General features: G+C 37.3%; 1 protein-coding gene across 2 annotated transcripts in view; it reads right to left on the bottom strand.

Annotated features, from left to right (window-relative positions):
* Positions 1 to 19,648, bottom strand: part of LOC150096323 (rap1 GTPase-GDP dissociation stimulator 1-like) — a 266,122-nt gene extending 246,474 nt beyond the window's left edge. For both annotated transcript variants that reach the window (XM_090408894.1, XM_090408895.1), the window contains exon 1: positions 19,511 to 19,648. In XM_090408894.1, the coding sequence (XP_090265020.1) occupies positions 19,511 to 19,517 (7 nt within the window). In that variant the 5' untranslated portion in view covers positions 19,518 to 19,648. The remainder of the gene's footprint in view (positions 1 to 19,510) is intronic.
* Positions 19,649 to 22,343: the final 2,695 nt, after the last annotated feature.

The raw sequence follows: 22,343 nt of genomic DNA, 5'->3' as shown, positions 1-22,343 counted from the left end.
TCTGATATTGCTTTCCTCAGATACCCACTGATTTTATCCCAAGCACTGCTAACATCTTTCCCTTGCAATATGTTCTGCCATGGGATGGCTGCAAGCTCACTCCGAAGCTTGTTATAATTGCCTAACCTGTAGTTTCGTACATACCCCTTCTTAATAGAAAAATCCACAGATTTTGCAACCTCCCAAGTCAATACCACATGATCGCTTTCACCAACTGGAGGTAACGAGGTCACCTTACTTATGCACATAACCTCTGAACCAATAACCAGGTCCAACACTCTCACACCACGTGTCCCTTCAGTTACGTGCTGTTTCAAGTAATTATCTCGTAGCAGATGTATGAACTCCATTTCCTTTTTGCTACGTGATATTTCCTCCTTCCAATTGATATCACCATAATTAAAATCCCCCATAATAATCACTAAGCCTTCACTCATTGCACTAAGTTGCTGATGCATGAATTCAATATCTCCCCCTGTACTCCCTGGCCTATAGCAGCATCCAACTGTATATTTGGTTGCGTTGGTCACTATTTCGCACCAGACTGCCTCAAATGAACTCTCATTCACATGTCTATCATCATGATATACTACTTTCTTTGGCTGCAACACATCAGCTATCATCAACAGTACTCCTCCTCCTGTTCTATCTTCTCTATCCTCCCTGAAAATACTGTACCCATCACATTCAATTCCAGTGACCACATCTTCTGCTGACAGCCAAGTTTCACTAATGCCTACAACTTTTGGTGAGATTTCACTGACTAATGCCAAAAATTCTTCTCTCTTATTTCTAATGCTTCTAGCATTGGTATACAAAAATTGCAGATTCCCTCTAGATCTTGTACCGGCTTTAGAACTGATATATAAGTCACTAACTACCGTAGTCCTATGCCGATTTTTTCCCCCTCTCTTCTGCAATTTATTCTGCCTATAAGGATCAATAAATACACAATCAGTGCTAAAGTTTCTCTCTCTTACACTCAACCTTTTCAATATTAGTTTCCCTGCCCAATAACTTCAACCTGTTCAGAAAACAATAACTTCTTCAATCTCTTATGTCCTTCCATGTTAAGATGCAGTCCATCTCTAGCATACAACTGCCTTTTTCCTTCAAACACACTCCAAACATCAACAAACTCCAGACCTCTTTTTCTGCACATTCTTGCAATCATATCATTCATTATCATTGCTCGTCTACTTAACTCGTAATTGTCAAAACGAGGCAGCACACACACTATTCTCCCATTGACACTTTTCCTCTTCACAATATCTAATAATGTTCTTAAATCTTTTCCTACCCGATTTATACTACCTCTCAGGTCATTCGTACCCACCATAACTATCATCTTGTCTGTTTCATGCCCTCTCTTTATTGCTAAAGCCACTCTTTCTATTGTACCATCAGCCAAGCACTCCTCATGCATACCACTCTCCATACCCTTAATCATAGAATCACCATATATTTTACCACTATTAACTTCATTCAAGTTCACACTCATGGACTCATTCTCTACACTATTCAGCATGACTCTCCCAGCTTCATTACTCAACTCTCTATTACTTACCCCCCCACTCTCACTACATCTCATTTCTTCTTGGCCACTTGTGGTTTTATTATGTTGACTCCCAATCACTCCCATACTATTTATTACTGAATCATTCACCAAAGACTCACCCATATGTAATCCTGTTCTAGTTACTTCAGCTAAAGTAATCTCTATAGTCCTAATTTCTCTGTTTAACACATTAAACTCAGCTTTAACTTCCAGTATCTCCTTACCGATCACTTCCACTTCCTCATGAAGAAGATGAAGGTCATTTTTCATTTTCATAAACTCCCGCCGAAGTTCTTCCGCTACGGTCCCGATGTCAGCTTCCATTCCTAAACGCTCCAGCCTATCCCGACACTTCTCACATACGTCGACATTTTCTTTCTTTTCATTTTGCCAGACCGACCACAGATCCTTCACATTTTTCGGTGCATACATGTAGCAGTTTCCGCAACGCATCCATTGCGAAAAATCTAACGCTGAGCCAGCCTTTCGTGTAATAGTAGAAGTCCTGCGTGCCGCTGACGTACGTTTCTTGTTGGACGCCATCTTTACACGTTGATATAGTGAAACAAACGGCAGTGAAAACACAATATATACAACACAGTTCTAAACAATAATACCACTGAAGGACACTTGTTTCTAACCGATGCACAATTTTAGCACAATTTGTGACAAAAAGCCACACTATATTTAACTTTAAAAACACGTTTTCTAGACTAGCTTAACTCGACCGCCACATTTACCAAGGACACTCTCAAACTTCAAAATGACTGTGACCTATACAGAGCCCTAGCAAGAATAACTCTTTATCTTCTTTTTTCTACATTGAATAGAATGCTGCCTATGCTTAATGTCATGTAATTTGTTTGTCAATGCTTCCTGCCAATGAACAAAACGCTTTGATCTTATAAAGTGTCTGCAGTCTGTATATGGTACTGTTAAACAGTACATTGAAAAAAAGTATGAGCTGATCTAGTAACTGCATTTGTAGTCTCATTTCACCTTAATTCCAATGTGATTGGGAATCCAGCATAACCAAACATCAAAATTAAGCGATTTCATTTTGTACAATAGGTATAACACCTCACACAGCACTGGACGCAAATTATACATAACGTAAGAGGAGATAGCCTGTAAAGAGCTCATTGTGCCTGTATAAATTACACTCTTTTGGTAGCAGTTTTCTTTTAATATGCACAAGTGCAAGATGAATGGCATGAAACTGCTGTATAGTTACTGCAATCAGGTGGGAGCTGGTTGGAGACAGTAATGTCAGGAAACACAACAGCACAGCCAACAAAAGTATCAGTTCTTCAACCATATCAGTATAGATAGGCAAGAAATCAGAGTGGGCTGCTGTGTGTGCATTACACAACTGCAGGTGGACAGATGATGATGGAGTATGAAACTTCTGTAGGTGAAAAAGCGAAAGGCTGCAGGATGGAGTGCAAACCTGCCATGGAGGAATGCTGTCATGTTTGGTATAGGCATGTTCTCAACATTCATGACAACAGCTTGCATAGTTTTTTAGCACTCGTGCCAAAAGGACGTATGACAGTATGATGTGTGATACTGAGCTTCCCAACAAAGAGAAAAGAGACTAGTCCATGTATGATGATCTGGAAGAGACAATCTTTAGGGCATAATTAAGAGATAACTGTTTTAGTCTAAGTGACAGAGCCAGTTCATTTGCTTCAACATAAAGACTTTGAGTGGGCGATGTACGAAAGGCACTAGTAGCTATCTGTATACCCTGATGATGGATGGAATCCAGCCATCGCAGGTTATTCTGCATTGCAGAACCACAAACTTGGGACCCACAATCCAGCTTTGAACATATAAGCACATGATAAAGATGAAGCAATGAAGAACAATCCGTACCCCCATTAAGAAGAGGATAAAGTGCGAAGGAGAGTCAATGGTCTCTTACACTTTTCTCTTAGTTGATGAATGTGTGCAAAGAACATATGTTTTCTTTCAAAGATGAATCCCAAGAACTTGGCTATGGTTCCTACTGGAATAACAATTTGTCCCATTCTTAATTCAGGATCTGGGTGAAGAGAGCATTTTCAACAGAAGTGTACACAGACAGTTTTTTCTATTGAAAACCTGAACCCATTACTAAGAGCTCATAGAGAGACATGATCAATTGCTTGTTGAAGTTATCTTTCAATGACCCTCATGTTATGGGAGTGACAGTAAATCGTGAAGTCAACAACATATAGAGCATTACTTACAGTGAGAGGAAGCTGTTCACTGATTGCATTTACTTTGATAGCAAAAAAGTGGCACACCAAAGACAGAGACTTGAGGTACACCCTGTTCTTGATGATATGGCCGAGATAGCATACTTCCCACTCTGACCTGGAAAGTTTGCTCAGAAAGAAAATTTTCAAATAAATACAGGAAGGTGTCTTCTGAGACCTAGGTTATAGAGGTCTTTTAATATGACATATCTCCAGGCTGAGTCATAAGCTTTTTCATTATCAAATAAAACTGAAACCAGATGTTCTTACTTCGGGAATGCGTCTCTTATACAAGTTTCTAAACGGACATAAATTGTAGTCAATTTGCCTGTATGTGGGATGAAAAACCCGAGTTTCTCCCGGAAAAACCCTGCTACCTCCATATGAGGTTAGCTAACTCACCTTCGATTGAAAAAGTCTGCATAAAGATTCCTCTCGTCATGACAAGAATCAAACTCAGTTCTTTTCCAATCAGAAAGTGCAATGTTCCGCTGTTCTTCAATTGCACTATAGAGGTGCTTTACCTTGAGTTCATTTGGTGTTTTTTTTTCATTTGTCCCAGGGAGTATGGATCATTTTTCATTTCTCCACAGATTTTCTCAACTTCATTGTGTTTAGCAGTTATGTGTTTAGATATTTTTTCATATTGTTTCTGGACATAAGTGCTTTAATCAATGTTAAATTCTGGAATTTTAATTTTGTTTCTTTTATGCCTAAATTTAAACTTTATCTTAGATGCACGCAATGGTGATATAGTGGTTAGCACAGCTGTCTTCCAAGCAGTTGACCCTGGTTTGATTCTTGGCTATCATATTCCTTCAAATTTGGTCCGGATTTGAAGTTGATAATTTAATTGTGGAAATTGTGAAGAGGCAGATAATAAAGATGGCATCAGGCCTGCACGATGTTATAAGATAGGCTGAGGGAATGTGGACTGCAAAGTTTGGTAGATAGAAGGAGAAATGATAGGACTTTTAAACTGTTGAGAGATAGTTACAGGGTTGACAATGGGGGAGTTCTTTCATTTAGTAGAACAAGGGAAAGGAGCGAGGACAAGGGGGCCATCCCTGGAAGTTACGAAAGGAAGTTGTGAGTAGGAGGGTGAGGCGTGGTTTCTTTGCATAGAGGGTGGTTGAACCATGGAATAAATTGACATGGTTCCACTCATTGACAGTTCATGAGAGCATGAACTGTCAATGAGTGGAATGATAGACTGTGTTTTCTAATATGTGCTTCCCACGATGGGTCTTGTGACTCCATGGAGGCCTGAAGCATAATAATAATAATTAGATGAGAGTAATTCATGGTCTGAGTCCAGTTCGGTGTTTCAAAGGCTTTGAAGAAATGCATATTCAATGTGTTCCAAATAACCAGAAATAACTGCCTAGGGATCTAAAGATATCTTTGTATATTTGTGTACTAGTCTGAAGAAAAACAGTGCTTGCAACAGCCAGTACTGATGTTTCATTAGTCCCTCTTTCATCTTTTGTATCTATACCAACCTCCATGACATTCTGGCATTTATTCAAAGTAATGTCCAACTTGACCATTAAAATTTCCCATTATAATAAGCATTTCTTTACTATGCATAATATCTCATCTTGTAACTGATGACGAAATTCAATATGATCTCTATATGTGTGAGGAATCTGGTCCATACACTTAAATCAATTTTATATATAGTCATTTCAATTCGAATCATAAAACTATTATTATTGATTAGACCAGTTTGACTTTTTAATAAATAATAAATTTAGTTTAATCCTTTATCCAAGTGTAGGCAAACAAAGTTTGCACCTGAAAATATCTTCAGGACTGAGGCAAGGTGGTACATCTGTTGGCAACACGTAGCAAAGGTGGACCAAGCTCTCATTACTACTTGCAATAATGCTATGAATTAAAGGAAGGGCCACTATCCAGACCGGTTTTGACCTTTATTGAGGTCTCATCAGTGGGAGGCAGACCCAGAAGTGGTGCTACCAAGGCGGAAGCAAGGGAGAGGTCATATTTACCTATACGAGTTGCCAACGGGTGTACTACCTTATAATTAAATCACTCTGGATTTAGAGAAAGATGTTGGAAGTTTATTTTGCACTTGGTTAGACTATAATAAATTTAGTTTAATCCTTTATCCAAGTGAAGGCAAACAACGTTTGCACCTGAAAATATCTTCAGGACTGAGGGAAGGTGGTACATCTGTTGGCAACTCGTAGCAAAGGTGGACAAAGCTCTCATCACTCCTTGTCTTAGTATCTCCCACAATGCAAAGTGCATCTCCTTGCGGACATGTATAATGCTATGCAATAAAGGAAAATTTATCCAAGTGTAGGCAAAGAAAATTAATTTCTTTGCCTACACTTGGATAAAGGATTAAACTAAATTTATTATAGTCTAACCAAGTGCAAAATAAACTTCCAAATGACTCTTTAATGTTTGACTTAATCCTTTCAAATCATTACTGCCACTCATTCAAGTTATCTACCTAGTTAGAATCTTGCTTTCTTCAGAGTGATGTGTCCTCCTGTCTAGTGGGATTTGGCAAAACCAAAATTAACCATTTGTTATTATCTTTGCAAAAATATCATCAATTTAATATCAACTACAACTGATGCTTTTTTTAACAGATGTTAATACTGTGAAACAGCAATAATAAACTATCTATTGATTGTAATGAGATAATAATATGAGGATGGTCTGTAAAGTTCTCTACCTAACAATGAAAAACCGAATTTATAATTTCAAAATTATTTTAATTTTCAACATAATCTTCCTTAAGACTAATAGATTTATTTCAGCGATGCTCCAGCACCATTATCCCGTCCCTGTAGATTCTCAGTAAGATCTGCAAAATACCCCCTACAGCTGCAATCACCTCTTGATTCAAAGAAAAACGCTGGCCAGCGAGGAAGAGTTTTAGTTTTGGGAAGAGATAGAAGTCAGAGGGAGCCAAATCTCGGGAATAGGGTGGATGTTCCAACAATTCATAGTGCAGATCATTTAATTTTCCCATTGCTAAAACACTTTTGTGGGCAGGTGGATTGTAATGATGAAAGATTATTTTCTTTCTTATGCAAACAGGGTCTTTTCTCATGAATTTTTTCGTCTAGTCTGGTTAAAAGATCGGAATAATATTCCCTGGTTATTGTTTTACCCTTTTCAAGATAATTATTAACAAAATGCCTTTAGCATCCCAAAACACTGATTCCACGATCTTTCCTGCTGATGGAACCGACATTGTCTTCTTTGTCACTGAACAACTGGCTTCTGTCCACTGTTTTGACTGCTGTTTAGATTCTAGTGTGTAATGGTGAATCCAAGTCTCATCCATAGTAATAAATCAATGCATAAAATAAGTTTTATTCTTGTTAAAACACTCCAAGCACTGTTCAGAGATTTTCATGTGAGTGCGTTTTTGATCTGCTGTGACCAAAAGCAGAACCCATCTTGCACAAAGCTTTTTCATTTGCAATTCTTCGTGCAAAATATATCCTACACATTCTTTTGAAATGCCTACAGTCTCAGCAATTTCATGCACTTTGACTTGCCAGTCATCCAATACCATATCGTGCACTTGATCGATGATTTCTGGTGTTGTTACACTTTTTGGACGTCCTTCACGTGGATCATCTTCGAGGCTGGTATGGCCACGTTTAAACTTGGCAGCTCATTTCTTAATTGTCGAAAATGAAGGAGAAGAGTGCCCATAAACGTTTATGAACTTCAAATGAATTTCTTTTGCCGTTAAACCTTCTTTTACGAAGAATTTTATAACTGAACGATATTCACTTTTATCCATTTCAAGGGATACAGACAACACTTTTGCTTCAGACAGATGTATAAAACAAACTACTTGATAGAATGACTTGCAATTTCACATGGATGCTTATGACAGATGTATACCAACTTAGAAAAAAAAAATCTTGCCAATAGCATTGCCATCTATGGTCGAGGCCGAGAACTTTTCAGACCACCCTAGTAAAGTCATTGAACTGATAGCTTATGCTGTAACGATATTATTGTTATTATTACTAGTGACTTATCGAGCGAAGCACATATCACTCGCACCAACTCCCACACTGAACTCATTCATACTACTTGCATTCATCACCTCTAAAGGTAAGTTCATTCCAATCACACACACACACACTGCTCTATTCTATGAGAGAAAAACCAAACTCTCAAACCTTTCTTGCCTGCATTCATTTGTAACTCCCATAGATGCCTCTCATTCTCTCTCTCCACTCTCCATAAAATAAAATTCCCTGTAATGGTATTATACATGACCCTCTCAGTAGTTTATATCTCTATCATATATTACCTCCATTTCTCCTGTTTGCTAGCATCTGCAGCTGGAAAATTCTGTCTGTTGCCAGAATCTACATTTCACAATCCGAATATAATCTTTAACACTTACCTTTGCATTTTAACCTTCTACATCGTCACAGATACCAGACCTGTGTACAACAGTTCATGTGAGATTTTTATCAGGCCATGTAAAGAAGCAAAATAACTTCCTTACATGTCAATATTTGTTTTAACAATGCAATTATCCTGAGCTGAATTTGCAATCTTTACCTCTCAGGAATCAAACTGCTCTTCTCACAGACATTCCTTAGATTTAATTTTTAAAATTATGAATCCTAATGACTTGAAGTCATGATTTAATTTAATTATTATTATCATTATTAAACATTGAAATGGCATCCCCACTCCCATTCATTCATTCTATTCAAGTCTTCTTGTAAAGCCACAACATGTGCTCTCCTCCTCATACTTCGTCCCAACTTTCTATCATCTGCAAACAACTGAATATACCCATCTAAATCTTTCCATTATCATTAACATACAGATTAAACAGCAATGGCCCTAAAACAAACACTGAGGCACACGACTTATGACTGTCCTCTTCCAGGATATTGCTCCCCCATACACAACTTGCTGATACCTATCAGACAGCCAATCTTCAATACAATGCACTAGTCTAATATTCAACCCCATCTGTTCGAGTTTGAATATCAGCTTATCATGCAGCAGTCTATCAAAAATCTTTGCAAAATCTAAGTATACCTCTCCTTGGTCCAATGAAGTCATCACCTTACTGTAATAAGTAAGCAGATTACTAAAGAATGATCTCTGTTTAGTAAATCCATGCTGTCCATCAAAGATAATGCCATTGTTGTCAACCCAGTTCTTGATCCTGGTTCTCACCAGCTTCTTCAACACTTTAAACACATCTGACACACAGATAGGCCCTATAATTTGATACTTGAATTCTCTCACCTCCCTTATGAAGAGGCACAATCTTGCCCTCCTTCCACTCCTTTGGAACTCAATCCACTGCAAGACTCATATTAATGACTCATCATAATGGTTTGCATCTGAATTGATTTGGTGTTTGGAGACCGGAAAAAATGTTGCTGAATGAAGTGAAAGTGGATGTCAGGAGGGGGCAGTAAACTGTTGAGTGTAACAATGTGTATAATATGTCTAAGTTAGTACCACTGGTTACAAACCAGAATGGGACAGTTAGTATAAAGTGTCAGGATGGTAGTAGGCCCAAGGGAATTTTGAATTTATGTACAGTAATGCCAGGAGCATTCGGAACAAGCAGGAAGAATTTTTGCCATTGGTTGGCTCATCCTGGCCAAAGGTTATTGGCATCAGTGATGGATAACAGAAGATGATATAGTTAGTGGGATAGAACGTGAAGGGTATAGTGTATTAGGGGGATAGACAGAAAAGAATGGGGGAGGAGTGTTATTGATGATAGCCAATAAACTGCAACCAAACAGAGTACAAGTTCAACTGCAGGTCAGTGAAAATAGCACATCTGAGGCTATCTGGTGTGAGAGAGAGGCCAGCAGAACAAAATATACAGTTGGATGCTGCTATAGACCAGGGTATGGTAAAGGTGATGGAGATAGTATGTATTGGCAAATAGACTCAATGAATGGAGGACAGGTAATTATTATGGGGGATTTCGACTATGGGAACATAGACTAAAAGGAGGAGAGTACATACACATGGGAAGAAGGAAATGGATTTTATGCAGTTACTAAGGAATAATTACCTGAGACAGCAAGTAATGAAATATACTAGGGATTCGAGAGTGCTCGATCTATTAATTGAATCTAAGAATTTATCTATAACAAATATGACCATTACCACCAATTGGTGAGAGTGATCATGTGGTCTTGACCTGGGAGGTGGCCAAATGTGTGGAATTTTCAGTTAATTATTATTAGTAGTATTATTATGTGACACCTCCAAGCAGTCCAAAGACACATCGAGGAAGATCACCGACTCTACAACTCTCCATCTCTACCACTTAATATACCTCCACTACCACCATCTACTGCCTACCACCAACACCAGCATTTTCACAGACAATCACAAACATCCATGCCCACGGCAGGATTCGAACGCACAGCCTTTTGGCTGGAGAGCAGATAAGCTAACCACTTAGCCTAAGGCTGGCAAGATGGGTTAAGACGAGTATATGTGGAATTACAGGGCTGGTAAGTATGACAAGCTTAGATCAGTGCATGGGAAGTGGTAAAGGAGTGTTTGAAGGAGGCATTGGCAGACTGCATATCTAGAGTCAGGAGAGTAAATCGAGTGGGAGTTAAATGGATGAATAACACCATTAAGCTGGAGCTGCAAAAAAAAAAAAAAGATGAGACAATTGTGGAGGAAATTTAAGGAGAAAGGACCTGTAGGCACAAGAACAGTACAAGGCATAGGTCAGAAGGGTAACTAGTGTGGTAAGAAAAGCAAAAGCAGATTATGAAAGGAAGTTAGCAATGCAGGTTAAAAAGAATCCCTAACTGTTTTTTCGATATGTTGCAAGTAAAAGGAAAAATGTATATGGCAAAATGATTTTGAGGAATTCCGATGGTATGAATCAGTCGAAATAGTAGAATTATTAAGTGAACACTTTGCAAGAGTCTATCATCTTCAAGTAAATGAAATAATGAAATGGAGGCGCATAGCATATTGATTAGTCTCATCCATCCCTTTAAGATAGGTAGTGTCCCCTAATGAGGGGTTCTACAGAACCTTAATGCGAATGCAGCTGTCAGATTGGATGGTATACCAGCTTGAGTTTTACATGAAGCAGCAAGGGAATTGTCAGTACCCTTCACTATATTGTTTAATCTAAGTCTCAGCTCTGGGTTAGTCCCAAATGGGTGGAAAGAGGGAATAATAGTTCCATTGCATAAAGGAGGCTCCAAGACTGCTGTTGCAAATTACCAAATGATCACCATATCATGAGCATATCAAGAGCAAAATACAGGAATGGAATGGATAGATGTAAATGGAATACTGTATGGGGCAGCATGGTTTTGTGAAGGGAAAGTCATGCCTCAGTAACTTGCTCACATTTTACAATACGGTGACAGCTGGGTTGGATAAAAGTAATTATTATTATTACCACCCCAAGACCTCATGGAGTCAAAGACTCATCTGGGAGGTCCTTTTATCACACACACATCTCATCATACCGTGTCTTAAACAGACTCAAACTCTTTGTAGACACCACATTTTCAGGCAAGGCATTTTAATCATTCGCAACTCTGCATAAAAAAAAACCTGCCTCTCACTCCCCTACTCACACCCACTTTATACGGTTTTCAGGGATGACCTCTGGTTCTCCCCTGATCTCCCACTATTCTCTGTAAAACTTCTCCAGCATTGATCCTATAACAACCCCTTACCAACTTTAGGTCTCTATCATATCTCCCCTCTTCCTCCTGTCCCCCAGACTCTGCAAATTACATCTTCTCAACCTTTCCTCATACTCGACATTCCACAGGTCAGAAACTACCTTAGTCAGTCTCCTTTGGACCCTTTCCAACATCTCTTCATCCTTCTGAAAACCCAGCAACCAAATCTCGGCACAATAGACTATGTGTGGCCTAATCAAAGCTTTATAAAACAGAACAAGAATTTCCCTACTTCTACATGTCAGTGTCCTACACATCATTCCCAGAAGCTTTTGTGTTATCTTCACAATTTTGGTGATGTGTTCCCTAAATTTTAGATCCTTATCCACTATCACCCCCAGATCTCTTATTTCCTCTACCTCCAACAATATATTCTCACCAAGCATAAATTCTGCATCCCATCTTTGTTTTCCAAATTTTAAAACCTTACATTTTGCAACATTGAATTCACATCCCCATTTCCGTGCCCAATAACTCAATCTATTCAAGTCTTCCTGTAAGGCCACAACATCTTCACTACACTTCATGGTTCGTCCCAACTTTGCATCATCTGCAAACAACTGAATATCTCCATCCAAATCTTCACCTATATCATTAATATACAAGTTAAACAGTAATGGACCTAAAAGAGACCCCTGAGGCATTCCACTAGTGACTTTCCTTTTCCTGGATATCGCTCTCCCATACACAACTTGTTGATACCTATCACATAGCCAGTCTCCAATCCAATGCACCAATCTAATATCCAACCCCATCTGCTCTAGTTTGACTGTCAACCTATCATGAAGTACTCTATCAAAAGCCTTTGCAAAATCCAAGTATATTACTGTGTATCCTTTTCCTCTGTCCAAGGAAGCAGTCACTTTATTATAATAAGCAAGAAGATTACTAAAATATGACCTCCCTTTAGCAAATCCATGCTGTCCATCAAAGATAATACCATTGTTATCAACACAATTCTGGATCCTAGTTCTTATAAGCTTCTCCAACAACTTAACCACAACACCTGACACACAGATAGGCCTATAGTTTGATGCTTGAGTTTGATCACCTCCATTATGAAGTGGCACAATCTTGCCCTCCTTCCACTCCTTGGGAACTTGACCGAGTGCAAGACTCATATTAAAAAATATGTCAAGGCAGGTGTCAACTCCCTGGCACATTCTTTCAGACTACGTGGTGATATATTATCAAGTCCCACAGCCTTATTAACATCTAGTTTACTCAACTCCCCATACACCTCTTGCTCACCTACAGTCAATCTCTCCTCCCCATCATTGACTGCTCTCAATCCCTCCATGAAGTCACATTCACAAGATTGAAAGAGCTTTATTTCGCCACACATTCTGCATCAGCTGTCTTTATACCATTTTCTCAAATCAATGTCATCATTCCATAATTATTCTTTCTTTTGCTGGCTACATATTTAAAGAATTCCTTAGGATTCTCTTTGGCTTCATTAGCCAAGTGTTGTTCATACCTCTCTTTAGCTACCCTCACCAATCAAGTCACCCTCCTTGCTTGGTCTTTGTAGACCTCATGGAATTGGTTATTTCCACTTCTCTTATGCTGCCTCCACAATGCCCTTTTTCTCTGTATTGCATGTTTAATCTCTTTATTCATCCATCTCACACCAACCTTATTTAACCTTCTCACCCTTGGAATACATTTAGACATTGCATCTACTAAACAGTTTTTGAAAATCCCCCAAGCTGCATTGATCTCTTTTCCAGCTAACTCCTCATTCCACGCTACACCCGCAAGCTGTCTCCTGAGCTCTTCATAATCACCCCCCCTTGCAGTTACACATATACCCTTTTCTCACAGAGGTCCTTGCACTGCTGGCAACCACCCAGGTAATCACCTTATGGTCACTCTCACCAATTGGTGGATGATTTGACACCTCATTTATAAAGATATATTTCGGTGATTACACCACATTTTTTATTATTCAGTTATACAAAATACTAAAATAATAGTTCCCGACAAGTTTCGTCAATCGTAGGATTTACATCTTCGACGGGTAAATAGTATAACTTAAAGTTTAAACAAGAGAATTAATAAATACAAATCATAACCGTCTGGCTATTCATAAACTCAAATAACAGAATGCAGATATAAAACGTTATTGACGTTGAACAATACTGGACGATGTCACGTGTTCTTGTTCTCGTTCATACGGTCCGAGCTCAGATTGAGGTAGATTTTTTATTAGAACTGACCACACTTGATGGAGAATTAAACCTTGGTTTTTATTGCATTGGGTTTTTATTGCATACGGTCCGAGCTCAGATTGAGGTAGATTTTTTATTAGAGCTGACCACACTTAATGGAGAATTAAACCTTGGTTTTTATTGCATTGGGTTGGGTTTTTCTAAATGCAACCTCACACCACCATCCTTCACAAAACATAAGCTTAATTAAAACTCTTCGAGACAGAGCATACAATACCTCCAGCACACAAGAAAGATGTAATGAAGAACTAAAATACTTAACACAAATCCTCCAACAGAATGGGTATGAAACAAAAACCATCAAGAGAATCCTTCAAATGCCTTCAACTAACAACACAATAAAACAGGATAACAAAAACGCAATCTCGCTTCCTTATATCAAAAATGTTACAGATAAGCTAGCCAAATTAATGAACAAACACAACAGAAAAGTAGCCTTCCTTCCTATAGAAAAAATCTCAAGATTCCTACATCCACCAAAACCACCTCATCATCCTCTTAAAAAACGAGGAGTCTACAAAATCCATTGCTCTTGCGGGATTTGCTACGTAGGATATTCAGGAAGATCTGGAGAAATACACATGGCTGAACACCAAAAAGACGTACAATACAAAAGAGAACAAAAAACGGGTCTTGCTTTCCATACCACTTCCAATGGACACGATGTACTCTGGCAAAAAACGACGATGTCATACATAGAAAACAACAGTTATATAAGAAAATTTAAAGAAGCTGCTAATATGCTGAAAAACCCAACCCAATGCAATAAAAACCAAGGTTTAATTCTCCATCAAGTGTGGTCAGTTCTAATAAAAAATCTACCTCAATCTGAGCTCGGACTGTATGAACGAGAACAAGAACACGTGACATCGTCCAGTATTGTTCAACGTCAATAACGTTTTATATCTGCATTCTGTTATTTGAGTTTATGAATAGCCAGACGGTTATGATTTGTATTTATTAATTCTCTTGTTTAAACTTTAAGTTATACTATTTAACCCCTGAAGATGTAAATCCTACGATTTACGAAACTTGTCGGGAACTATTATTTCAGTATTTTGTATAACTGAATAATAAAAAATGTGGTGTAATCACCGAAATATATCTTTTGAACCAATTAGCCACAGATGTCTATGCCTGCAACCTCATTTATAATTACATCCTCTGATGAGATGATCAAATCGAAGACCCTCAATCCTCGTGTGCCCTCTGTTACACACTGTCTGAGGTAGTTATCCCTCAAAAACTCAAGAAACTCATTTTCTTTACTTCCAGTTGCTATCTCATCATTCCAGTCTATATTGCCATAATTAAAATCACCTGTAATGATCACCCTTTTCCTATTTACTTGGCTAATTTGATTGTACATTTCATTATCACCACCACCATCCACATTACCTAGTCTATAACAACGTTCCACCAAGTATTTGAATCCATTCACCTCTATCTCACACCATACTGCCTTAAAACCACTGGCACTATTTCCCTCTTGCATCTCTACTTTATATGGACATAACTCTTTCTCTATCATCAATAGCACATCATAATGGGTTTACAGTGATACTGCTGGATTTTGCAAAGGCCTTTGACACCACATGGAATTCTAATCAGTAAACTGCAGCACATGGGGTGGATATAGGGTTAGTGAGATGAACAGGAAGATGGCAGATGCAGAGATATCAGAGAGTAGTTTATTCAGGCGTAGAGTCCAAAAGAAGGCCTGTGACTAGTGGCATGCCATAGGATTCTGTTCTTGGAATGTTACTATTTAATTTGTTCACTAACGATATAGGAAAGGATCTGAAGATAGAGCAATAGTTAATACAGATGACATTTGTTTTCTGCAGGATGCTTTGGATAGATTGGCAGACTGGGCAAAGGAGAATTTAATTTGATGTGGCAAAGTGTAAGTTTATGCATTTTGGGGTGAAAAGTTTACCATCTGTATACCACATTAGTGAAACTGTACTCCAGGAAACATGAAGGCAGTGTTAGTGGATAGGGAATTAAAGTTTATGGGGCACATAGCAAAAGTGGAAGTAGCTCATCAGATTACTTGGTTACTGATGAATACTTTGATGAGTAGAGACAAGCAGGTTATTGTTCCTCTTTATTGAGCCTTGATAAGACCCCCCATCTCTTGCTCACTTACAGTGCAGATCTGGATGCCAGGGTTTCTTGGTGATGAGGAGGAGGTGGAAAGGATTCAGAGGCAAATGACCAAGATGGTGGCAGATCTATGGAATGAACCTTATGAGAACAGGTGTGTTTTTGGGAGAACTAGGGGCCATCCATGGATACTGAGTAAACATGTAGTTAGAAGGGTGTTAGAACTAGGTTTTTTGCTTGGAGTAGTGAATGAGTAGAATAGGTTGCCAGAGTCTGTTGTGGGTTCCCTAACTGTGAATGAGTTCAAAGCAAAGTATGATAGATACTGCGCAAATGTTGGATAGTTCTTGACATGATGTTTAGGGCATCCCTCAATGAGTCTAAGACTCCTTAGAGTTGCACGTAATAATAATAATAATATTAAACAAATATGTCGAGTTTGCTCAATTCCCCATATATCTCTTGCTCACTTACAGTCACTCTTTCTCCTCCTCCTCATCAACTGCTCTCAAATTCTCCATGATATCACATTCACAGAATGAAAGACCTTTATGAACTGCTCATTAAGTATCTCAACTATATCCTCCACAGCAGTTGTTTTTATACCATTTTCTCCAATCAATGCTAATTGTTTTTGTGAAATTAGGAACCCCCCCCCTCCACGCACTGCTCTATTCTATGAAAGAAAAATTTAGCTTTCAACCCTTTCTTGACTACGTTCTTATCAACTTCTAAGGATGGAAGTATTAGTAGATAAGAACTTCAACTTCCTATCTACTAAAACTCCAAAAGCCCTAGTCTGATCAGTTTCTTCTAGTATAATCCCACAAATATAATATGCCACTGGATATCTCATTACACTGAAGTGCATATATAACTTTACATTCACTAACACTGAAGTGCATACATAACTTTACATTCACTAACACTGAAATGACAACCATTTTGACATGTTCAAAATGTCAGGCTATCCAAATCATTCTGAGTAAGAATTCGTGATTATCCATTTTAATTTGTATGGAAGGCATAGGATTTCCTAATTCCTCGAAAACAACTAACATTACAGAATCAGTTCAAGTCAACAGAATTCATAATTTTAAAAAGAAAATCTAAGGAAGATTCATGAGAACAGTTTGATTTTAGATGGGAGATCAACTGTTGATTTGATTTGTGCTGTAAAGGAAATGATGGAGAGATGCCTGGAATCAGAAAAACTGTTTTTTCTGATTCCAGAAAATGATATTTCTGGAATCAGAAATATCATTTTCTGGTTTTTATCATTTTATCATTTTCAAATCAATGATATCATTTTCATAACATTGATTTGAAGAAAAAAAAAAAGCTATTTAATTGTTGATTAGGAAAAAAGCCTCTGATTACGTTCAATGAGGAAAAAGTCTGAAAGTTTGGAAAACACAGGCATACTTTTTGCATAGATATAGAAAGTTTTTTCCACTGTTTAGAAATTAAATTATTACCAAAAAAGAATATTCTTGTTTAATGCTTCATCCAAGTGTAAGCAAATAAACTTTGTGCATGAAGTATCCTCACAACTAGGTTGCTTGTATATATAGAGACTGACACTTCACATCAATTGTCTTAATATTCCATTAATGCAAAGCACACTTCCTTTCAGAAGTGTACATTGTTAAGCATTATGAAAAGGATCAGTACTCAGACTGGTTTCAACATTTATCAAGATCTTATCACTGGGAGCCAGATGCAGAAGAGATACCAACGTTAAATTAATACAGAAGTCACGTATTTCCTACAGTAGTAAAACGTAGTCACGTATTTCCTAAGTAGTAAAAAGGTGCATCACCTTATGATTAAAATTATTATTATTATTTATAATAATATAAAAATCAAAATGATAATGATAATATTATTATTATAAGTAGCCCAGTTACGAAGATACTTCATGCACAAACTTTGCTTACACTTAGATGAAGGATTAAACAAGAATATAACTTTTTAGCAAGTTTAATTTAGTTTTTGCATCTTCTGTCTTATGCAGCACAAGTAGAGTGCAAGAAATGGAAATCAAAGTTTTGAGGTCAATGTTGACAAGGAAAGATAGAAAAAAGAAATACATACATTTGATTATGAATTTTGGAACTAGAACGTGTTGAAGAAATGCTTATAAATTCTTGCTTTAAAGTGACTTAGTCACATAATGAATTTAGAAAGCATTCCAAGAAGAATGTATAAAAGGAAAATAGAGAGGAAAATGCCAGGAGGAAGAACATAGAAAACGTGAAGACCAGACAAGAGGGGTTTAGAAAAGATAATGCAAACAATCAGTGGCGCACCCAGAGGGGAGGCCAAGGGGCCCTAGTGCCCCTCAAGGAAAAAGGAAAAAAAAACACTAGAAAAATTTAAAAAAATTTTTTCCTAATTAAAATTCTTTTTTTTATTTATGTTGTTGTGTCTTCTATTTCTATACTACTTATGAATTAGCAATCATTGCAGATGCTCAGATATACATAGTATGCAATGCGTGGTGTGTATTCTCAATTCATCTACTCAACTCAGCCCCCCCCAAGATTAAATCCTAAGTGTGCCACTGCAAACAATATTTTGTGAAGAAACAGGAGAAGAGAAAGAAATGGAGGAGAGCTTTGATCCATCTGATGGAGCAGTTTTTGTTGATGATCTGATCGATTTAATCATCAATCTCACTTCTATTATCCCACAACACAATTCTCACACATAAAGCATAATTACACACACATATAATGGTGTCTCAAACTTACAGTTTATAACCAGCCCTTCATAATGAATGTTACTACTCATATGTGCAAAAATACAACTGACAATAATAAACAGCATAAGAAGAGTAGTTGAGGTTCGTTGGAGTTGGTGGATTGAGTGGTGGAGACAGAGAGTTGTAGAGTAAACCCTCCCTCAATCAGTATTTGGACTCCCTGGAGGTGTCACGTAATAATAATAATTATTATTATTATTTAACTACCCTCCAGTCCTTACCATGGCAAGGACTGTCGTGGAGAGTTACAGCATGATGAAAGCCATACAATGGGCAAATTATATTTATCATCTTGGGATGCTCTTTGGATCTGTCTGTTTTGCAAGAGGGAAAAAAAGTGAAGGGGGAACCCTGATATCACCACCCATATGAGCTCAGCTAACTTACCAACTGAAAAGATTTCATACACGTTCCTCGTATCACCTTAAACTCGATTCAAGGCTAAATATTTTTTAACCAAATGGTCACTGTGATATAAAAGGACATCTTAAGGAAGATGCTGATAAAGCTGTCTGCTGCTCTGAAAAGTTAAGGGTGTCCTAAAGATTAAAATGAAATGGAAAAACTTTACGAACTATGACGAGATTTTAAGTTTAACTGGAAGAATTTGAATATTTAATATAGACAAGCGCATGCAATTGGAATAATGTTTAAGGGCTCGGCTTGCTGATATGTTTCACTCGTTATAATAAATTATTTGCATTTTTAAAGCACATCATGTTACATACCTATGCGTGTTATACGCATACAAATGGTAATAGAAAAAGACTTAAATCGAAACCAAACGGAACCGAATAGGTCTTCCTTTCAGTCTTCAATAAACAGTAAATGTTCAAAGAAATAGGAATTTTAAAAGAGCAACAGGAACTTACCCGACATTGTCAAGGGAAGTTTAAATATGAGAAATACTTCTTAGAGCAGTGAGTAAGAAATTATTTGAATTAAGCACATACAAGTTGACTCACATGCATCCATAAGATTACATCTTGGTTACTATGATAATAACAAACACGGCGTCTAACAACTAAATTGAGTTCACAGACACCATGAATGTAAAATTAACGCCCTCTAACATTTCACATGAGGCTAAAACATAACGATCCTAAAATTACATAAGCAAAGTAGATATTAGATCCAGCATTTTGTCAAAGCCGACTGTAGAAACTATGAAAGTTTTGTAAATTGACCAGAGAGCTTGATGGTATACATTCCTTAGCATTCCCGAGCTGCCTTAAAAGACATAGGCACTGCCCAAGCGTCTATATATTCGCCCTTTATTAGTCCATTTTGAAAAGGTTTTACTGGCCTGTCAGCTGTTTCAAAGTGGTTGGTTCTCTTCAGAGACCAGGCCGTTAAGAAGGAACCTTAAGAGAGCAAATCTCTCGTCAGTACCAAAGAACTTCAAATGCCAGAGAAATGTATTTTTCATAAGCGAACTCTCAGTCAGTGGGTAAAAGTAATGATTCTAAAAGTAATTATATACAATTAAACCTTTTGGCTCTTTATTATAATAATTACGGTCCTAAAATTTTATCCATCATTATTATTATTATTCGACATTTCCAGATTTCCAATTAATGGAGGAGGCTACGCTACTTACCAAACAACTTTTGAAGACAAAAGATCCGACCAATATAATGTGCATTGATATCATGGATTTCAAAAATTAATGAAGAATTATGAAATTGTAATTATAATTTTAGTTAATTATTATCTACAGTTATTGAGATTCGTGGTGAAGCATAATTCTGAAAAGTTCTTTATTTTTTTTTAAGCGCCTCCGTACCGCAATTTGAACGACGGTACATTGCACTCTTCAATTGGAAAAGAACTGAGTTCGATTCTCATCGTGATGAGAGAATTCTTCATATGGACTTTTTCAGTTCAAGGTTAGTTAAGCCCTTCTCATAAGGAGTTAGCAGGTTTTTTTTTATATTTTATATCCCAGAAACTTTGGTTTTTCATACTGTACAGGCAAATCGGCCATCAGAATACACGCAGTTTGCAGACAAAAAATCTGTTGTTGGTAGTGATGATGTTAGGTAATTAAAATAATAATAATCGGTTCGAGGTTATATTGTAAATGGTCGATGTAATTTAGTGCTCGTGTAAAACTGGTGATTTTTATCTGTTTTATTGTGTGTTTTCCTTAGAAAATTAGTTTTACGGTATATTAAAGTAGATTGTCGCATTTTTATAGTATTTAGTGACTTTATGACATAGTTTATTGTAATATATTAATATTAAATACAGCTGTAAAATGGAGCCAAAAGCGCAGAAGAAACAAAACGCTAACAAGAACAGCGAAGTAGTGAACAAGAATTTTTCCGCTAAAGACGATATTAAAGTGGATACTGAAAATAATTTAATCTCAGAGATCGCTAGGCCAAAGCAAATTATTAGATGCCGACGGGGGAACTATAGAAAATCGAACACAGGGAGAATAAAAAAAGTTTGATAGCAAAATGGAAAACAAATCACGGAATCAGGTAAGTTAGTGCGTAATAACAAAAATCTGGTAGGTAAAGTTGATTAAAAAAAGAACGATGTTATTTGGTATGGACGCTATCATATCACATATCATACCATTATAAAGAGCCAAGAGGCTATATTTTTCTGCGACGTAAATTAAGTTAAGGGGATAATAAATCCCTCAATGAGGGATTTATTATCCCCTTAACTTAAAACATGCCATTGTTAAGCAGATTATAAGTCTTTCCCGGTGCAAAAAAAAAAAAAAAATTAAAAATATAAAGCAAGCAATTCAAAAACAGAAAGAAAACTAAACGTGATCGTAATTGTAGTGTGCACTAAGGACTGAAATTTAATTGGGGGAGAAAACGGGAAAAAAAGACGTTTGTAGTGATTGTTAACTGCAGTTCCATATCAGTACCACATACAAGAGATTTTATATTGAACTTAAAATAAAATAAAAATAATAACGTATCTGGCATTTCCTCAAATGTACTTAACGACACTAGCTAGGGGGTTTTATGTAATGAAGCTGCATTACTACAAGAAACAATGAAATAATCGAATATCATTTCAAAGAAACTCTTGAAGCCCTTCTTGATGATCCAGACCTCAACTTAAACAATTGAACAGCTATGCTCAAATGTGAAGTCGTTATTAGCTTTCATAATTTTCATCACATATAATGTAATGATCATGATTTGGGGTTTCCATGGCCTACAAATAGCAGCAACAGCCAAAGAAGAACTTTTTAAAATTGCAGAATGGATGCGTGAAAGGAAATTTACATTATTATTATTATTTAGGTCCTACACATATATCTCCTTAAGCCTATTCACTGTTGTGGAGTTCATAACCACCTCTGACAAACCACTCATTCACCACTCTCCATGTAAAGAACCTAGCCGGACATCCTTACTGATCACACTCTTCGAAAACTTACATGTGACTCCAATTTATTTATATCATCCTGTAAGACAGGGTTTCTCAAACTTTTCCTACGACAGAACACTTCACAAATCCTGAAATTTTAACAGACCATCTTGGTCAGAGTCGAGTATCATCGGTCTCGTATTCAATATTAAGTTAAGCGCACACTATCGCCGTAGCAGGCTATATGGCATCGCAGAAATGCTATAGCGCACATTACAGGCGTGCCGGACCGCATCGCATTGACCTTGCTTCTGATCGCACGTTTCCTAGAATAGATACCTCCGTACTTCACTAGCGCTC

Source organism: Typopeltis vanoorti, chromosome 19 (genome assembly GCF_054136105.1).
Source record: "Typopeltis vanoorti isolate ZY-2024b chromosome 19, IOZ_Tvanoo_1.0, whole genome shotgun sequence".
Classification (NCBI taxonomy): Eukaryota; Metazoa; Arthropoda; class Arachnida; order Uropygi; family Thelyphonidae; genus Typopeltis; species Typopeltis vanoorti.
Note: the sequence above shows the minus strand (reverse complement) of the source record. Positions and strands in the feature narration are given on the sequence as shown.